Source organism: Trypanosoma cruzi, genomic scaffold, assembly GCF_000209065.1.
Source record: "Trypanosoma cruzi strain CL Brener 1047053516675 genomic scaffold, whole genome shotgun sequence".
Lineage (NCBI taxonomy): Eukaryota > Euglenozoa > Kinetoplastea > Trypanosomatida > Trypanosomatidae > Trypanosoma > Trypanosoma cruzi.
This window is the reverse complement of record NW_001849407.1, coordinates 1-19521: the sequence shown is the minus strand read 5'-3', so window position 1 is coordinate 19521 and position 19521 is coordinate 1. Positions and strand designations below refer to the sequence as shown.

The 19521-nt window shown below is 55.8% G+C and overlaps 2 protein-coding genes and 2 pseudogenes across 2 annotated transcripts, besides 7 other annotated features; 3 read left to right on the top strand and 1 right to left on the bottom strand.

Moving 5' to 3' along the window:
- Positions 1-5973, top strand: Tc00.1047053506623.60 (dispersed gene family protein 1 (DGF-1), putative; the record flags this gene model as incomplete). Its single annotated transcript, XM_804547.1, has 1 exon — positions 1-5973. A coding segment is annotated over one exon (5973 nt), but the record flags the coding sequence as incomplete, so codon positions are not given.
- Positions 1-19521: a sequence feature (areas not merged during assembly with more than two copies in the genome that could not be assigned to a particular haplotype).
- Positions 436-489: a microsatellite.
- Positions 6121-6147: a microsatellite.
- On the top strand, positions 8793-11135 carry Tc00.1047053506623.40 (annotated as a pseudogene).
- Tc00.1047053506623.30 (uncharacterized protein) lies at positions 13576-14220 on the bottom strand (the record flags this gene model as incomplete). Its single annotated transcript, XM_804546.1, has 1 exon — positions 13576-14220. One exon carries the CDS (start codon positions 14218-14220, stop codon positions 13576-13578), a length of 645 nt encoding a protein of 214 aa, XP_809639.1.
- On the top strand, positions 14738-17869 carry Tc00.1047053506623.20 (annotated as a pseudogene).
- Positions 17955-17998: a sequence feature (A-rich).
- Positions 18729-18811: a sequence feature (A-rich).
- Positions 18843-18876: a sequence feature (AT_rich).
- Positions 19185-19367: a repeat region.

The window sequence follows — 19521 nt, the reverse complement described above, 5'->3', positions numbered from 1 at the left end:
GCCATCTACGCATATAATTTTTGGATCGTCCAGCAGTCAAGCTGGCTGGATTGGCGCGACAACGACGTGGAATTGGGTGCGATGTTGCAGTTTTTTTCGCTTGATGCTAGTATTAGAATCGACAGCAGCAGTGTGGTGACGCTGACGGGCTGCAATATGGGCTCGACGGGGCTGTCGATACCTCTGCTATCGCAGGCTGGGGACGGCTACCGGTTCGTTGCTGGGTGTCTGACTGTTCTTGGACGGGTGGTGACGACGGCGGCAGGACTGGAGCTGAACGGCATCACCAACGTGACGACGGTTGCCGCGTGCGGGGAGTGCACGAAGGAGGGCGACTGCTTTGCTCCTCTGACGACGGCGGTCAGCGACTGCAGGTGCCAGTGCGCTGCTGGAGGGCACGGCGATGTGTGTGTCCCGGCGCCTGTGCCTGCTGGCCCGCCACCACCGCCACCGCCGCCGTCGTCACCGCCCACACCGCCACCGCCGCCGATTGGTAAGTGCATCAGCGACATGGTGTACCCCGAGGTGGCGCAGGCAGTGGGCGGCGGGCTGTCGTGGCTGTGCTACCGCAACGTGACGTTCAGCGGGGGCGGTATGATCCTGACGGTGCTGATTGGGGCGATGACGGGCGACGTGGCGAATGCCACGTTCGATGGATGCACGTGGAGGGACGGCGCCCTGCTGTTGCTGTTGGGCAACGCGCACGCCGCTGTGGGGTCGCTGAACATTGTTGTCACCGGCAACACATTTAGTGACGCGTTGCTTAGCCCGGAGGGTGTTTTTCCACCGCACACGAACATTACGATCAGCGGGAACCGCTTCACGGTCACGAGGCTGGTCTCTCGGTCGGGTTTGGCCATTGACAGACCGTCGTGTGTTGCGATGAATGAGCTGGCGATCAGCAACGACTCCGCGGTGGTGCTCAGTGGCAATGTGTTTCAGAGCGTGAGGGCATCGTCAAGTGCCATTCACGTTGTCAGATCTGCGCTGAGGGTGTCGTGGCACTCCGTGTTTGCGGTGTTGGGCAACGTGTTTCATATGACTGGCGGCGAGGGTACGCTGATGCATCTTGAAGGTTATACCGAATTCTTGTCGCTGTGTGTACTGAACAACTCTGCCGTGGTGATTCGAGGCAACGCTGTGACGAGGCCGGTGCAGTACTTCATGCTGTTTCTTTGGTTATTTTGTGTGGAGTCCCGGTCAGCGGTTGTTTTTCGGGACAATGACATGCAAGGAAGCTCGGCTGTTTTCTTTTCAAGCCACTCTTCCTACATTTACTACAACTCCTGGCTGCAGTTAAGCGGCAACCTTTGCCGCGTGTCCCCAGTGGTTGCTTTTGCTGTTTTTAACCCCACGGTGAATCTCCGTGACTCCACGGTGTCTGTGTCCGGCAACCAATTCATTTCCAGCACGTTCACGCCAACAATGCTGCAGATACCCTCATTTTCTAGCGACCTCACAAACGGAGCGATTGTGGCTGCGTGCAACACTGTGAACGGCGAGGAGGAGGCGAAATACAGCATCCCGTCCGTGTACAATGTCACCGTCCTGACCTGCGGCGATCCATGCACCCTTGCGACGTCGTGCTTCCCCGCGTACACGACGACGGCCTCGAGTGATGGCTGTGCCTGCACGTGCGCGGAGGGCGGCCATGGCGATGCGTGCCTGCCCGTTGCTGTCACCGAGCCGCCGAGCACCGACGGCGCCGACTTGTGCGTGCGCGATATGCGTTGTGATGTGGAGGTGAGCGCCGGTCTCGGGACGTCGGTGGCGTGCTACGTTGGTGTGACCTTTGCGGCGGACGTCGTGGTGGACGTGGAGTCGATGTCAGGGAGCGTGCGCAACGTGACGCTGGTGAACTGCACGTTTTTGCGCGGAGCGAGCCTGTACGTTGTCGGGTGGAGTTCCGACCCGCCTGCTGGCGAGCGCGCCGATGTGTTGATCAGCGGGCTTGAGTCGCGCTCCAGCGGCGGCGTGCTGGTGGCGAACCGATTTCCGCCGGGCTCGCGCGTCACTGTGGTGGACTCGGTGCTGATCGCAGAGAATCGTGTTGCGTACCGCGGCGCCTACGACCTTGGCGATGCCTCCGCGTGCCTCGTGCTGCACAACGTGAATCTGACGGGGAGCGTGCTGACCATCGCGCGCACGCATGTGGCGGCTGTGTTCGGCGACGCTGTTGGCGTGTTGTTTGTTGGCGGCGTGGCGCTGTCGTCGCGCGGTGCGCTGTACTTGGACGGGCTGTTGGTGCAGACGGCGCTGGGGCTGTGCGTGTCGGTGGAGGGCGGTGTTGCGGCCAGTGGCGGCTCCGTGGTGGCGTTTGTTGACAGCGACTTCCTGCTGTGCAAGCACGCGGTGTCTGTGCGTGGGGCTGTGAGCGTGTCGGGCTCCGCTGTTACGCTTGTGCGGAGCGAATTCTTGTCGACGGAGGACTACGCGGTGGCGTTTTATTCGACGGTGGGCCTGGCTGGTGGGTCGATGCTGCTGGCGAAGAGCAACGTGCACGACGGCGTCTCGAGGGAGATGCTCTACGCCGCTGGCACCGTGACCACTGCTGGGAGCACGCTGAGCTTTGTGCGCAACCGAGCGCTGCTGCCGCGGATGCTGTCGGTGAGCCTGTCGCTCGCGGCTGGGGCGCATGTGAGGGTGGCGTGCAACGACGCTGGTGGACGTGTCCTGTCGACGGCGGAGGAGTACGCAGCGGCTGGTTTTGGCGACGCTGGGCGCATCGACGTTGCTGGGTGCGACGACTGCGACAGGGACACGCACTGCTACGCGCCCGGGACGGCGTCTGCGAGCATGAGGAACGGTGTGTGCGTGTGCGATTGCGGCAGCGGCGGGTACGGCGAGGCGTGCTTGCCTGTGGGAGCTCCCGCACTGCCGCCCGCTGTGGGCACCGCGTCGAGTGTGTTGTTCCGCGAGGGCGTGACGGTGCAGTCGGTGTTCGTTGTGCCTGCCGGCGCGAGCGAGGTGACGTTGCGCCACGTTGTGCTGGACGGCGTGAGTCCTGTGCTCTACGTGCCGTGGATGGCGCGAGGCGGCGTGCGGATTGTTGTGCAGAACGTGTCGCTGCTGAACGGTGCCGTGCTGTATGTGATGGGCGGTCGAGCGTTGCGCGGTGCGCTGGTGATGGGAAGCGGCGAGAGCTGGCCGGTGGAGCTCTCCGTGTGCGATGTGGAGGCGCTGAACGGTGCGCTCGTGCTGACCGGCACGTTCCCCGCGGGGTCCGTGCTGACGGTGACGGACTCCCTGCTGGTTGCCGCGCGGCCGACGCCGCTTGTGTATCTTCCCGGCTCGCAGTCCTCGCCGTACTCACCGGTGCTTGTGCTGTCGGGCCTGCGGCTTGTGCGGTCCGTGCTGGTTGTGTCCGGCGTTGCTCTCGTGACCGTGGTGACTGGTGGGCGGACGGTGGTGGTGGACGGCGCGGTGCTGGAGCTTGTCGGTGGCGGTGTTGCGCTGGACGCGGCTGTGCTCGGTGGCGAATATGCGTTTTACGCGAGTGCGCGCGTGGTTGCGTCGGGGGGCGCTGTGCTGCGCGTGTCGGGGAGCCAGGTGTACGCCGCGCATGGGCTGGTGTTCGGCAGCGGTGTGGTGGCCAACGCGTCCGCCGTGGTGGTGAACGAAAACGCCGGTGTGCTGACCGATGGCGCGCTGCTGGAGCTGCGGGGGTCGGCGTCGTTTGTGTCCGGTTCGTGGCTGTCGGTGCGCGGCAACAGCATCAGCGGCAGGCTTCTGTCTGTGCCGTCGTACCCGCGCCGTGCGGACCTCGTGCAGAGCATTCTGACGCTCTACGGGAACGCCGGCAGTGGGCCCGTCGTGATGGACGGCATTGTGGCGCTCGGGGGTGCCGGCCGGAAGTTCGTTTTGGGGTGCCTGACGCTCAACGGGCATGCGCTGCAGCCGATCAACTACAGGTCCGCCGGCATAATCGGGGAATTCCGTCCCGTGGCGTGTGGCGTGTGCGACGCCGACGTGCACTGCTTTGCTGCTGCGACGAGGGCGATGTCGGGGTCGTGCCGCTGCCGCTGTGCTGAGGGCGGGTACGGGCGCGACTGCCTGCCGGTGTACCTGCCGCACGTGGACGGGTGCAACCGCACGTCTGCCCCGCTGAGCCACACGACGACGCTGACGGAGACGCGCAGCCCGACTTCAACGTGGACGGCAACGCCGACACCAACACCGAGCCTGAGCACGGCTCACTACAGTCCGACGCGGTACGGGCCGACGGAGACGCTGCAGGTGATGGAGACGGTGGCGCTGCCGCCCACGCGGACCCCGACGGCGTCGGTGAGCAGCACGCTGTGGTGGAGCGACGTGGCGTGCCCGACGCTCGCCGTGACGACGACGGCTGATGGTGGGAGCCTGACGCAGAACGACATCCGCGGCGGTGGGAGCGCCGTCCCGACACTGCTGATGGTGACGCTGCCGCCGCCGTTTCGGTGGACACGCGACCCGCAGCTTGGCACGCATCTGAGCTTTGTGCCTGTGTCGACGGCGCAGCCTCGTGGGCTTGGCGGTCCGTGGGGAGCGATGCTGCGCAACGCGACGTGGATGCGCAACGCGACGAATCCGTCCACCGTCCTGGAGCTGGCTGTGCCCGTGCACCGCGGTTACTTCATTGCTGTCGACGAGACGATAGTCATTCGCTGCGACGCTGCGGCAGTGTCCGGCGGCTGCAAGGGAGTGCTGCTTGGGTCCTTCACGATCAGGTCTGACACGCTGCCCGCCGCTGCCAGCGCCCTCTCGGCGATCACCGGCGTTGTTGCGGGTGCGACGGCTGTTGCCGTGGTGGTGACCGGCGGGCTGGGCTCCGTCCTGGAGATGCAGGCGCTGGGCGTGTTCGCGAGGATGTCATGCGCCTCGACGCAGGAGCGTGCGAGCACCGCTGCGCTGCCGTACTTCCTGTCGGTGTTTGCTGCTCTTGACCCGCTGTGGATGGTGGTGGGCAACGCGCTGCTCGCCGCTGTGTTCGGGTGCGTGCACTGCGGTGTGACGGCCGCCTTCCAGCGGTGGCGCGGCGTGGGCGCGACGAGTGCGTGGGCGGCGATGCGCTTCCCGAGCCTGACGTACGTTGTGGCGCACGCGATGCACCTCGGCATTTTCTTTAGCTCGGTGCGTGCACTGGCGATGCCCGACGCCCGCGTGCAGCACCGCGTGATCGGTGTCGTTGGCGTGCTGTACGGTGTGGCGTTCCCTGCTGGCGTGTGCTACTTGATTGCTCGCCACGTGGGAGCGAGCTTCACGAGGTACTGGCAGTTTTCGAGGAAGCCGCTGCACGAGCGCCTGCTGTACCCCGTCGGGTATTGGCACCCCGCGGCGCAGCAGCGGATGTACGGCGGCATGCTGACGAACATGAAGGGCAGCCGCGTGTACTGGTGCGTGTTCCAGCTGTCGATGCTGTGTGTGGTGGGCCTGATTGCGTCTGTGCACCCGCCCGTGGGAGGCTGCCACGTCCAGTACTTCTGCATGGCGGCTGTGCTGTTTGCGGGTGCGGGCGTGGTTGCCTTCACGAACATGATGCGCTCGGCCTTCCTGACGGTGATGCACACTGCGAGCCTTGTGCTCCTTGCGGCGCTGTGCGTGGTCAGCGCGGCGAACCACCTTGCGCCGAGCGACGGCGGTACGAGGGCGTACGCGGCTATCGTGCTGCTGCTGACCACTGTGCTGCTTGCGGTCACTGTGTACGGCGTCGTTGTGTGGTACGCGGAGGACCGCGAATGGCAGGAGCTGCGCGAGCCGCGGCGTGGCGGGCTGGAGGCGCTGCTGCGCGATGGCGAGGAGAGCAACGAGGTCGTGCGGAAGCCGCACGACGTGACTTCATCGCCGTACGCCTCAGGCACCACCGCTGCGTCGTCGTACCGACCACCCGCACAGCAGGAGCCCATGGCTGGTGACACCCGCTCAGACGCCTTGAGCCTACTCGACCGTGTATCCAGTGCGAGCTGCAGCATTAATTATGCTCTTCTGGACAGGTGAGGATGCTGCGCTTGACGAAAAATTTAGCGCATTTTCTCCCTTTGGGGTGGAAAGGCTTTGCCCCCAACAATAACGCTACGCGGCGAGAAGGCACAAAGCCCCTTGCCGATGCGGCATAACGTGGACGCTTTTTTCAGTGTTTTTTGCATTATTATTATTATTATTATTATTATTTATCGGATTGTTGGCTGATTGGGTCGTTGTTTTTTTAAATTTTACTGATTTTTTTAAAAAACGATTATCGAACTATAACGCTAGCCCGGGGTGGATGCGTAACGTGTGTGTGCGTGTTTTACGCTCTTCGCTGCAGCTCCGAATATGGGGGCTGCTGCTCTCTCTATTTCATGTCTGTACTCAATAATGAGGACGTGCCCGACGGCGGTGGCTGGTGTGCGGGCCATAGGATGCATTCAAGAAAACGTTAGGGAAAACAATCGATGAAGCCCTTCTGTGACGCGTCATCTCCTGGAGGTTGTGAGTGTGCGTTGCTGGCTGACATGAGGGAGGGCGTGGGGGCCACGGCTGTGCAGCTGCGCAGCCACCCATCGGACTCCGCACCGAAAGCGTCATTGATTGTTGGTTTTTGTTGGTTTGTTTCTATTTTTCGTGCGGGTGCCTGCAGTGACTCTCTCTCCTGTTGCACGATGACTGTGTGGGAGGGCATGCCTGCCGCTCTTTATACTTCTGATGTTGTGTAGAAGGAACAACGAGAGAAGGAACGAGGAATTATGCGGAATGACTTATTACTTTATATGTAGGTATGTATGTATCGATTTATTTCTGCGGATTATTTTATTTTTCTTCCTTCTCTTTTTTTCTTTTGCGTTGCTCCACACGTGTCTCGGTGTTTGCTTTACTACGGCCACACACGGGTAGCTTGAGTCGCGGATAGTTTTTTCTTTTTGACGCCATTTCCTGTTAGGCACCAACGCGGTCACGTTCGGCAAGCGTCCACTCTCCACAGCATGCTGCCTGATATTTTGGAGTCATCTCATATGTGACGCAGCCACCACCGCCGTGGCAGTCATGGAAAGTAAGATGGGACGCGGGCAGCGAAAGATATTGTGCTGCACATGTGTGTGCTGCGTTAGTTCTGTTGGGGAGGTTTTAATTTAGAAGAAGAGGGATCAACATTGCACGATTTCGTGGCTTGGAGGGGCTATTACCCTTTATTATTATTTTGTATGATCACTGGTTCCCGCCCGTGTCCGCCTCGATTGCCTCCCCCGAGTGGAGCTGCGCCATGACCATCCTTTTTTTGTTGTTTGCGGGGGGAAAAACACATTGCGAGTGACGAAACCACACGTCATGCATGCGGCGTCCAGGGAGGTACGTATTTTAGTTGGAGTGCACATATGTGGATGTCACGTGAGAAGGAACGGGGGTTGACTGCCCAACCGTCACTCCTTTTCTGGAGAGTGCGCTCCTATTTTTTTTTCTGTTGCCCTTTTGTGTCAGGGCACGACGGGATTGGAGGCCACTGCCCCACGAAAGGTCTTGCGCACATACACACTCTGATGTCACCGTCGCCTCGGAGTGGGGTGCAAATCCAATTTTTACTTTTTTTTGCATTGGCGCAATTATTTTTATTTATTATTGGCTGACGCCACACTGTCCGGCGTGTCACTTTGATTGGATTGTGTGGGACTGCTCGCCAACACCATCAAACGAAGCATGCTGAAGAGTTTAATTATTTAAACGCCATCTTGTGCGCACGTATTTTTTTCACTTGTTCAGTTGATGTGCACTCAAACAGCGAGGGATTTGGAACTATGCGTGCGTGGGATTTTCCTGCCATGTGGACTGCGGGCAACACCGAGGGACTGTCACTTTGACTCCGCAGAGTTGTTGTGTCTCTTCGCAGCGTTGGCTGGGAAATTCCATACAGCCTGCTACTGCTGTTGTGTCCTCAAATGTTGTCACTCCATGCGAATAATGTGCTTCAGCGAGTGAGGGGGATGATTGGGTTTGTGTGCACTCTGATTCTGTTTGCTGCCTTGTGCGGGCACGCAACACTTGAGGGGTGGGAAAATGGAGCGGGGCGATGCATGGCTGCGTTCCGCCCATTGTTTACTGCACGGTGGTGCGGTGCGCATTGTGGTGCTGACTCTGCGATGTGACTGCGGTCTCCTGTGCTGCAGTGGTGGTGGGTGGACGAGAGTGTTGACCCGCGGCGGGACGGTGGGATCGTGCCTCCTTTTCTCTTTGTTTCTTCCCTTTTGTAAATGTGTGCACTTATTTTTGGTGTCGGTGATGGGGCAAACAGACGGACAACGTGAATAAAACAAAACAGAAAAGGGCAATAATGTGGCGGTGTTGTTGCCAATTGCACGTTGCGTTGCTGCGGAGGCGATGGGCCTTGACTGCTTCACCGACAGGCGTTGCAGTGCGGCTGCATGGCGCACTGAACGCCCCGCCGTGCGAGTGCCACGCCCAACGCCATTGGGACTGCGGGAGGAAACAGCCGCGAGTGTCCTTTGGAGCCAGCGGCACCTGTGTTGGCTCCGATGCTACAGCCCAACATTTGCTGGGGAGTAAAGAGTGACTGCCGTGGACTCTTGACAGTCTGGTGGAAGATCTAATGCTGGACGGAGATACTCTGAGCACCAGCTTTAGTCTTAGATTTTTTTTTGGAATTGTATTGGCTCCAGGGCGACCGTTGATGAAAGACCACAATGCGACGGGGGAGATGTTTATTCGGAGACTCGATGCTTACGTAAAAGGCCGGCAGCTTCTTGAAGGAATTCTTAATTTGACAGACTACCGGGTGTAAAAACTTCTTCACGAGGGTGTGTTCTTTCTTCGTCAATGGAGGGACTATGAGAGGAAGGACACGATCAATTTCCGGGCAATGCAAAAAATTGATTCAGCTCTTGAAATGCCAGACGGATACTCGGAGCAGCGAAAAAAAAATCCACCCTTGTAACTACGATTGAAGATGTACTGTCTAAAAGAAAAGTTCGTGTCATGGACCGAAAGCTGAATGAGCTTCTTAATAGGAGATTTGATGGCAGGGGCTTTGTGGACGCCAATCGGAAATTCTTGCAGGAGGGGTTTTTAAGGACCCCGAGAAGTATATTTGCGATGCGGGAGTATTGAACGAAATGCAGGCATCCGATCGTTATGTGATGATGGAGAGGGCTGCAAGGGATGAAATGGACATGGAAGAGGATGTACACAAGCTTTACGAGCATTGTATGGACAATCTACTGAGGTGGTTGGTGGCTGCTGCGGGGGTAAAGGCAAGTGTTCATTGCATCACTAATGAGTTTTTGGATGCAGCTGCCGAGGAAGCGAGGAGCCCAAAGAAGTCGAGCGCACCGAGGTAACTGGAGGGATGCTACGAGTCTGTGTACAATGCGAGGTGGAGCCATGTGGTGGAAGTTCCTGGTGGCGAGGGGATGGGAAAGGATGTGAGGGAGGGGGAACCACCACAGCCATGGACGTACAGGGCAGTTGGCGACTCTCTCGAAAAGGATGACGGTGTGGAGCAATCCGCTGTACCGCGCGTCTCAGGCTGATGATGCTCACCTCGGACAAGGGAAGGCCGTACTCGTGGAAGTGGAAGGAGAATAATTCCACTCGTGACTGCTATGTGAACTGTGAGGTGGATCGAGTGTGGCAGATCGTCAAGGGCGATCTCACCGAATGGTTCAGCAGTCACGGTCGAACCGACTTTACGCCCAAGAGGCGTGTGTTGATTGGGACGCCCGGGATCGGGAAGTCGATGAATGCCGGTTCATGCCTCCTCTACCAGCTGCTGCACTGTGATGTCGAGAAACTCCCAGTGGCTGCCTACAGTGTTGGTGGAAATACGACGTAAGTGTCTGACGAGACCATCAAGACGGTGTCGGAATACAGGAGCAATACAACTTCCAAGAGAGTTTTGTATGGTTTATGGCAGCGTGGGACGAAAGGGCATATTATATAGGATGTGACAGAGGAGGGAACAGCGCCAGCGAAAGGTTTTGCGTTTTTTGATGAATGGGGCATGATTGTGGTGTCCTCCCTAGAGGTTAGGAACTATGGTGAATGGGTGAGGCAAGTAAGAGCCGAACGAATCATCATGAATTGCACCGACGAGATGGATGTGAAGGCGATGTGCGCCTGGATGAAGCGCGATGGTACTACAGATGAGCAAGCGGAATACTGGAGGATGGTCAAAGAACGCATGGATAGAGTGGGGCCGATTCCACTTCACATCTTTGATGCGAATGAGTTCATTGCACACTCCGCTGCCACTGAGGATGCCTTGGATGGGATCAATTCTCGGGATGATGAAAAGCACTTTACGCATGGGGGAGTGAGACTGTGGTATTCTGAGAATGCGTCTCAAAAGCTCGTGAGGGTTGCCCGAGCAAGAGGAGAAGTCGGTGCTGAGGTATTTCTGAGCGCACCGATATCTGTTTGCCTCGAGCGTCGAATACCGCACTATTTTGGGAAACGTGATGAGTGAGAAGGATATATTCCTGTTGCTGGTATTGGGGGTGAGAATACTCTTTTGTCTGAATGTATGGGAGGGTTTGGCTTGCGAGTGTTCATGTTTGGGGGAGTTTGTCGGTGCATTAGTAGAGGAGGTTAAGGAGCTGGGGCCACCAGCACGTCGTGGAGGAAAGCACGCAGTGCCAACGTTAAACCCTCAAGGGCACCCCACCGAGTCTTATGTGGAGTGGTTGCAATGGAATACCATACAAATACTAATATAAAGCATCGGCTGTTGTGCATACCGGCGGTTGCAAGCTTTCCGCTTGTGGACTGCTTTTTTCCTTGTGAAGTCACCGCGGAAGACGCTGGTCGGGCTGCGGATGACTACGGCGGGTAGGCATCACACCACCGCCAGCACTGTGAGGCAGTTCACTGAGTGCCTGGCGGCATATTTTAATGGCTGGGAGGAATCATCCCGAGACATGTCGTGGGAGATTATTTACGTGCAGCACGCAGACAGCACGCCGATGAATGACTGGCCGAGGTGTCATGTTGTCAATTCCAATAATGTGAGCGACGATGAAAGCCGTGAAACAGCGGCGTTTTGGAAGGAAAAGGTACGCCAGTACCAAGTGTCAATATCATCCGAAGACTTTTGAAGAGACGAAGCTCACCGAAGAGGGGAATAACCGTCGAAATAGGAAAACAAGTTGGGGGGGGGGAAGAGGCAATTTTGATTTGTGGTAAAAAACACTGTGGGATTTATATATTTTTGGATAGTTTTGTGTGCATGCGGTGCGGGTGCACCATCACCAGGTGACATTATTACAAAAAGGTCTCAAAAATGGCCAGCGCTATCGAACTTAACGGTGAGAGAATAAATTAGGGAGGGAGTGGGGCTGTTTGTTTTCTGGTGAAAACATTGGGTGATTTCTACATGTTATTTTGATTGTGTGTTTGCATACGAGGCGTAATTGGAGAATTTCCCCAGTATGAGGGAGACATTGTGTTTGGCGGTGTCGCAGTACTACTGCATTGTCCATTTTCTTCTATTGTGTTTTGATTCCCATCAATAACAGAAGCATTTTTAAGGGATGGACGAAGCATAAGTTCTTTTGAGGAAACGGTGCATTCCGTGTGACCGCATGGACTGAGGCGCCGTGTCATGGGTGGATGATGGTCCGCTTCCGCGTGTGGCTCTTTGGGTGATTGCTTGCTCGGTGTGCGTTGTGTGTTGGCTGCGGGGTTGTGGCGGCATCTACCGGCACCCGGACCAGCCGCGTCGTGCCGGGACACAGTTGTGGCACCACGAGGTCTGGGGGCACGTGCTACCGCGGTGCGGGCATTACGATTTATTTGCGAAAGCACGAGGGAGGACAACAGAGGCACAACTGTGCGTGCTGCGGCAAGTTGGCACCCATCCTCTCTTTATTGAGAATGGACAATGAGGTGGTGCGCCCTGCGCCTGTTGCCTGCACTCTCATAGCCACGTTTTGAATGGAGCGTGCTGTTGTTTCTCTGAAGCGGGCTCCGTGCGCTAACGCGACAGAGTAACACGGTTGGCGGTGGCAGGAGTTCTTCCCGGAACGGCACTGGAGTGCAGGGTTCCCGGAGTGGGTCGCTCGCCGAGGTGGAGACGGTGCTCAGGGATTGCCCCGAGGCTGCTTCTCAATGCTGTTGTGGTTGTTGACGGCAAATCGCTGATGGGAGAGCGAGAGATAGTGTGCTGTCGTGTGATTTCTCTCAGTGGCACCCGTTGGAGCGATGCATGTGTGTTTGCCTCGCAGATTTGGTGTTTTGGATCCCTATTTCACGCTATTCGGTGCCGCAGAAGTGGACGGAGAAGTGATGCAGTCACGAGCTGCACGGGTGTGGTGGACACGGTTACGCGAGCCTGTGGATGATCCGAGCAAATCAAAGTGTACTATGCGGTTTGGGTCTACAGGGAAGGAAGAAACAGTGGGCGGCTGAGGGGAGTTGCAATGCACGCGGCGGCAGAAGATGGCGTGCGTTGCTGAGCTCACGTTGACTGCCACTTTGGGTGCTTTTTCTCGAGGCCGTGAATTCTTCCTAATTTATTTGGAGGTGCTTGATGACGCCAGTTGTGGAAGGCATTTTCATTTCATGCGAGGATGGCGCACGGGAGAAAAGGAAGAAAGAGAGCGACGCCTTGCCCAAAAAGCGGCTGCTGGAACGTTGACGAGACACGGGATTGTCTGCACGGCCAGCTGCATTTCCCCTGCAGGATGTTCCTTGAGGCGTTCATTGGCGCGAGTGTGAGTTGCACGCACGGGCAGGCACCGCAACAACCGTGTCGTTGGATCCCCGTTGCACGAATGAGACGGCGCATGTCAGGCGTGGCAGGTGACGTCCCCTGCGAACCTCCTCCCTTCTCTGTTTTACAACTTGGCATTTTCTGCGCTGTGAAAACCGCTCCCACTGGCCGTCTTCTGTGACACGAGAGCCGCCTGTACTCCTTTCCGCCGCATTGCAGAGTCGTGAGGAGGGTTGGAAGGTGCGTTGAGGAGCCGTGTGGCCTCTGCGAGCATGTCCTCTGTTTTTCTGAGGTGCTGAATTTTGGATTACCGAAACGCCACTTGAGTGCTTGCGTTAGAGGCACACATAACTGACGGACAGGCGTGTTTGTGGAGGTGAAGGAGGGCCACGCCATTGGGAGGAGGAAGAGTGAATGGGCGGGTGGGTGTGTCTGTGGCCCACATGTGGTGCCCGTCTGGTGCTTCTCTTTGTTTGGTGCTGTTATCATTTGCATTCACAGGGGATGGCGTTGGGTGCTGCTTTTCCCAACTCTCTTACTGTGTCTGTGCGTTGCGTGTTTGTGGGCATGGCTCTTCTTCCGTGCTGTGCATTTGCCGCGTAATCTTTTGATGGTCTGTGTGAAATATGTGATGATTTGCGGCATTTTGTTAGGTTGTGCTTTGATCTCCGCCGCGGGATGACAGTCAGATTGGGGGCGTTACTTTTTCTTTAATGTGATCACGTGCGATGTGTATGGGAGGCCTCTCGGGGAAGCGCCAGCCGACATTTTTGTGAAACATATGTATGATGCCACACTGCTTGTTGACGTGGAATGAGTTGAGGGTTTGCATGCAACCTTCTGTGCATTCTTGCCGTGGTGCTCCTCACGCATGGCCCATGGAGACGACTGGCTGAGAATTGTCAATGGGCTTCTCGTTGAGCCGAGGGGCGCATAGCGTTTTGCTCGCTTATTGAGAGCCCGGGCGTCACGGATGATGCATGTGGCAGGCGGAACCTCGTGCATGGCGGAAGGAGGAGACTAAGGGCTGGTTGTTTGATTGTTACTGACGAGTCCTGCCTCACTGCTTGGAGGGGGCTGTCGTTGGCTGGGGCAACCTGTTTTGTGTGTCCAGACACTGCTTGCACCGAGTGGCGTGGTGCCGTGTTGGTGTGTGCGGCATCATGCGGGGTAGCAGCGTGACGTTTGCGGACTGCGTGCCTGTGAGTTGATGCATGTGGCAGGAGGCGTGTCTGAGGGGAATCCGCGAAAGAAGGAGTGACCTTCGTTTGGCGGTGCTGCTGTGCGATGTGCGAGGGAGGAGGGAAAACAAGTGATTTCTGACATGTCGGTGGGTGTGCCACGGCCACCGATGAGTTCTCAGGGAGAGGGACAGGAGGGAGGGAGACGGATGCTGTGCACATCGACTGCGGCGTGTGGTGCCACAGGATGCGGTTGCCATTCTGAATGGTGCGACGGCCGTCATGCGTGCAGCAGAGCGTCATCGGCATCTTTTTGTCTGCCGAGCTTGCAGGTGCTTCGAGGAGGTGCAGACGACCTCTCATCATTGGGACGCTGAGGCTGTTTTTCCTCTCTACTCAGCGGGAGAAGCAACTCTTCCTGCAGGCGATGTGCTGGTCTGCATCGGTGCTCCCCACGGATTGTCACGCCGTCGTGCCGTTGCAGTGCCACTCGCATTGTGGTTTTATTTTCACTAATTGGCTTGTTGTGCAGTGCAACGCTTGTTTCCCTCACTGCACGAGTGGCCCCCTCTCATTTGTTTTTTTTTGCAAGGCCATTGCCCGCGGCCCCCAACTGGGAGGCTGCTCGCTTTTTAAATACTTTACATTTATTTATGCTGTTGGGGGTACTGGGGAGTAATGGCTGCGGGGATGGTGATGTTGTGCTTTGCTTTGAGTGGTGGCGGTGTGTACCGTTGTTGTTGTCTTTCTGCCGCCGCTGCCTTCTCCACTTCTTGGACAGACACGCTAGGAAAGCAAGCAAACAAGCGATAATCGCTACTGTGAAATTCGAAGGCACTGAAAGGATCATCAGCACACAGACCGCCCACACACACATATTTACATGCTCTCACGTGTTGCTGCAGTGAAGGCACCCCGCACACACAACCGTCGCCGCGTGACCGGATCCAGCGGAAGGAGGAGGGAAGGAAGAGAGAGTGAGCCGCAGAGGCCCCACATGTTCCGGCTTCACTTCTATTCCGCGGTGCTTCTACTTGTTTTGTTGATGTGCTGTGGTACCGGTTGGGTTGCGGCCGCTGGGGGTGAAACAAGGAATACCATTGATCCTTTTAAGAGGGCGTCGTCATCATTTGCCAATTGGAAGGAGTTTAACGAGGACGGCGGGGAAATCACCTCGCTCCGCGTTCCTGGCCTCGTTAAAGTGGGTGATGATGTATTTGCCGTGGCTGAAGCGCAGTGCGGGGATGGGAACGGAGCTGGCAGCTGTGCTGGGATTGTGTCAAAGCACCTGAATATAAGTGATGACTCAATGGATATTTCGATGTCGGATATAAGTTTGTTTTGCATGCAACTTGTGGACGCCGCCGCGAATAATTTTGGGACAACAGAAGTCTTGCGACCAACGACAGTTGTAATTGGGGAGATTGTCTACATGCTGGTGGGGAAATACAGTCCTACAAAGTCGCAGTTTGAAGATACGAAGGAGCGGGGCCTTTTACTCGTGAAGGGAACTGTCTCTGACGAGGGTGGAAACAACAAGAAACTTGTGTGGAATGAGACCCATGTGGTGGACCCTCAACGAAAAGGAGAATCTGTTTTATTGACCGAGTTTTTGGGTGGCGGAGGCTCGGGTGCTGTGATGGGTGATGGCACGATTGTGTTTCCCATGCAGGCCAAAAACAAGGATGTAAAGCGCGTTTTACTGTCCATGAGTTTTAACCCGTCAGACAAAAAATGGGAGCTTTCATCCACGGCGACTGGTAAGGGCTGCAGGGATCCAACCCTGGTGAAGTGGAAAGAAGACGACGACGAAAGACTCTTCATGATGGCTCATTGTGCTGGAGGCTACTATGACGTTTACATGTCCACTTGGAATGGGTACGGTTGGAATACGTTGGGTGAGCCACTTAACCGCGTGTGGGGAAACTCACACAATCGAAAGGGGCATGGCGTCCAGAGTGGATTCACCACGGCAACCATTGAGGGAAAGGAGGTGATGCTCGTGACCGCGCCGGTGTATGCGAAGGACAATGAAGGAGGAAAGGGTCGGCTCCATCTTTGGGTGACGGACAAGGCACGTATGTATGATGTTGGGCCGGTATCTCGTGAAAATGTTGACGCCGCCGCCAGCTCGCTGTTGATGAAGGATAATAATAAGGAGTTGATTTCACTGTACGAGAACAAGAAGAGCGACGGAGCATACAGTCTTGTTGCTGTGCGTCTGACCGAGAAACTGGAGCGGATAAAGGAAGTGGTGAAGACATGGAAGGATTTGGACAGCGCCTTGCAATCCTGCAGTTCCGGTTCCAGCGTCACTGTCGACTTGCCAAAAAAAAGTATGTGCAATGGTCCTGTTCCCACTGAGAGGCTTGTTGGCTTCTTGTCTGGTAACTCAACTGTGACCGAGTGGCGAGACGAGTACCTCGGCGTGAACGCCATTGTCCATGGGCCGGCGGAAAAAAGGATAGGGGTTCCCAATGGATTGACGTTTAAAGGATCATGGGCGGAGTGGCCTGTTGGTAAATTGGGGCAGACTGTGCCGTACTACTTTGCGAACAACGGGTTCACTCTTGTGGCGACGGTGTCCATCCACGAGGTGCCGCAGAGTGGCAGCCCCGTTCCTTTGATTGGCGTGAGGATGAATGACACCAGCAGCACGGTGCTCTTTGGTCTTTCGTACACCCATGAAAAGAAGTGGTTGGCCATACCTGAGAATTCTGGTGATGCGGAGGATTTTGATGATTGGGAGCCAAACAGGACGTATCAGGTGGGACTGCGAATGAATTCTTACTGTTGGATTGCCTTTGTAGATCGAGAGGAAATTGACTGCAAGAGATATAATGAAAGTCTGTTCAACTCGCACAGGATCTCACACTTCTACATTGGTGGGGACAGTAAGGACCGAAGTGCAACGGGCGGCCATGTGACGGTGACCAACGTCATGCTTTACAACAAGAAACTGTCGGAAGATGATTTTCTGGATGAACTCCAAGACAGCAAAGTCACTATTCCATCAATTGGCGCTGAGAAACAGCCCACAGGTCCGGTGGCCAGCAAAGACGTCTCAGTTTTTCCCGAGTCAAGGAGTGAAGAAAGCGCCGCCAGCCATGAATTGACAGAGGGTGATCGTGTTAAACAAGAGGAGAAAACAGCGCCGAAGATCCGGTGCCTGCAGCTTCCTCTTCCACGGTTGTCGGAGGATTCCCTATTTCTGAACCCGCCATAGCAGCGGAGAGCGCAGAGAATTCTCTTCCAGAGAATAATGCCCAACTTTCCGAAGGCAAAACAGCCCAGCAAGACACGCTGAATGAAGCGAAGGAATCGATGCAACAGGATTCAGATGTGCAGCCACAATACCCACAGCCAGCGGAATTAACGGAGGTTACCGATGTTAAAGGATCCCCTGAAAGTAATGATACAGAAGAGCCAGAGGAGGATGGAGGAACGAATGACAGGAGTGGCGGATCAACGTCCTCAGTGGGTGCATCATCGGATATGGATGCGGCCACCGAAACAGTTGACAGTGAGCGCCAATTGCAAAAAAGCACTGAGCTTGCCACTGAAAACGACGAAGTGCGGTCCACTGGAACCGGAACCACCGGCGCGGAGCAAAGCCTCAGCCTCGAGGCGGGGGGCAGAAATTCCGAGAGAACAATGAACTCAGGCAGCAGCCTCACTCCTTCAAGGAGCGACGCCGAACCGACATCCGCGGAGGACACCGACAACATCTCTCGGACTGAAGGAACTGAAGTTTCTTCTGAAGACGGCAAGGAGGTGCCACAGACGGTCGACACCGCACCGGGCAATACAAACACCATGCCTGTGGAAACCAAGATTCCATCGGAGTCCAACGCAACAATACCCTCGGACCGTGACATTTTGCTTGAGAAGGGGCATTACAGCGAGTTGGCGGCCATTTATCTAATTGGTGACAGCACCGTGCATTGGTGTGTGTCTCAGATGTTGTTGCTGCTGCCTCTGGGGCTGTGGGGCACTGCGGCTCTTAGCTGAATGAATTTGGAGAGAGAGAAATTGCAGAATTCTGTGGAGCAACAACTGAGCAGCATCCCATCATTACCCAATGAATTTTTTCAATTTCATTTTTTGCTTTTTCTTCTTCCTTTTCCTTGTTTTTTTTTTTTTTGAAAATCACTTTTCTTTTTTTGCTTGTTGCCTTGGGGCAATCACTATGGACGTTTTTCTTTTCTACTCTTCCCTCTTTAATTGTTTCTTCCGCACTCTTCCTGTGAGGGGTGCCGTGTGTTTCCCGCCGAACTGCTCCACTCGCACACCCACCGACACGCTCATGATGACGGCCCTGTGCGCCTCGCCTGCTGCACGCATGAGGAGGGGCCGCGACGAACGGCGCGCTGCGGGAGCCGTGACGTGTGGGCGTGCGACGAGGGCCTGTGGGGCGGAGCACACATTTCTTCCCTCTTGTTTTGTTTTCTTTGCGGCCAGGGCGGGCAGTCCCTTCGTGCCGGCAGTCCTGTGAGCATTTCTCTCCCCTCTGATGATTTTCTTTTTTTTTTTGCTGCGCTCACTCTCCCGATGGAGTGACGCGACTCCCGTCATGTCTGCGTGCTTCTCTCAGTCCCCCCACACACGAGTGACTGTGCTCTGCGGGCCGCACTCACGCGCCGATGAGAGGGCTGAGGGGAGCAGCAACACGCAGATGACCCCGTGAAATACAAACGATGTGCGGACACATGGAGGTCGGACGGTTGAAAGACACTTAAATATCTTTTAATTTTATTTTCGGACAAAATATGCGGACAATTTCTGGAGCAAAATGGTAGTTAGGTGCTTTTTTTGTGTGGCTTTTCATTTTCATTTTTTTTTTTTTTGTGTGTGGGACAGTAATAAAGGACGACTTTTTTTCTTTTTTTCAATTTTTTTTTTCTTTTTTTCAATTTTTTTTTTTTTTTTTTTTTAATTTTTTTCATTTTTCTTTTTTCCAAAGTGTGAGTTGTGGAAGGGTGAAGATGAATTATTATTATTATTTTTAATAAATTTTTTAATGAATTGCCGCTGCTTCCTCTGCAGTGCTGTATCATGAGTCTGAGCAGTCTTTTTCTCTTTATTTCTGCCGCGCACCTCTGCTGTACATTTTTGTTTGTGCGTCCCTTCACATGCTCTGCTCCTGTTTTTACTTCTTTGCCTCGTGTGTCTGCAGGCACACACAACCACATGCACGCACAAAATGCACATTGCAGTGGATTTGGATGCTTCTTTTGTAGCGTGTGCTGGTGGCTGTTGCCTCCTTCTGTGGGCATGAAGGGAAGGAGGAGAGAGGGAGCGCGCACCGCGAGTCACTCTTCCTGCGGGTGTGATGCGCGCGGTGGGCTGCGACTGCTGTGGAGGGCCGCATCCTTTCGGTGTGCGCTTCTCCGCCGTTGTGCCGTGCGGTTGCTCATGTCATTTGTTGTGCGCGTGCGTGCTGGGCATGTTTTCCCGGAGCGTTGGGCGGCCACCATCTGTCGATGGCGGTTTGTGTGAGTGGGCACGTGCGGATGAGGGTCAGGGCGCATGGAATGAGGGAATGGCTTGAGGAAAGGGGAATTTGATTTGGAGGGTATTTGGACCGGATTCATTTGGCTGCGGTGGACACATGCACGACGGATGTGTTTCCGCATAATGGGGAGGATTCGACAGGGTTTTTCGAAG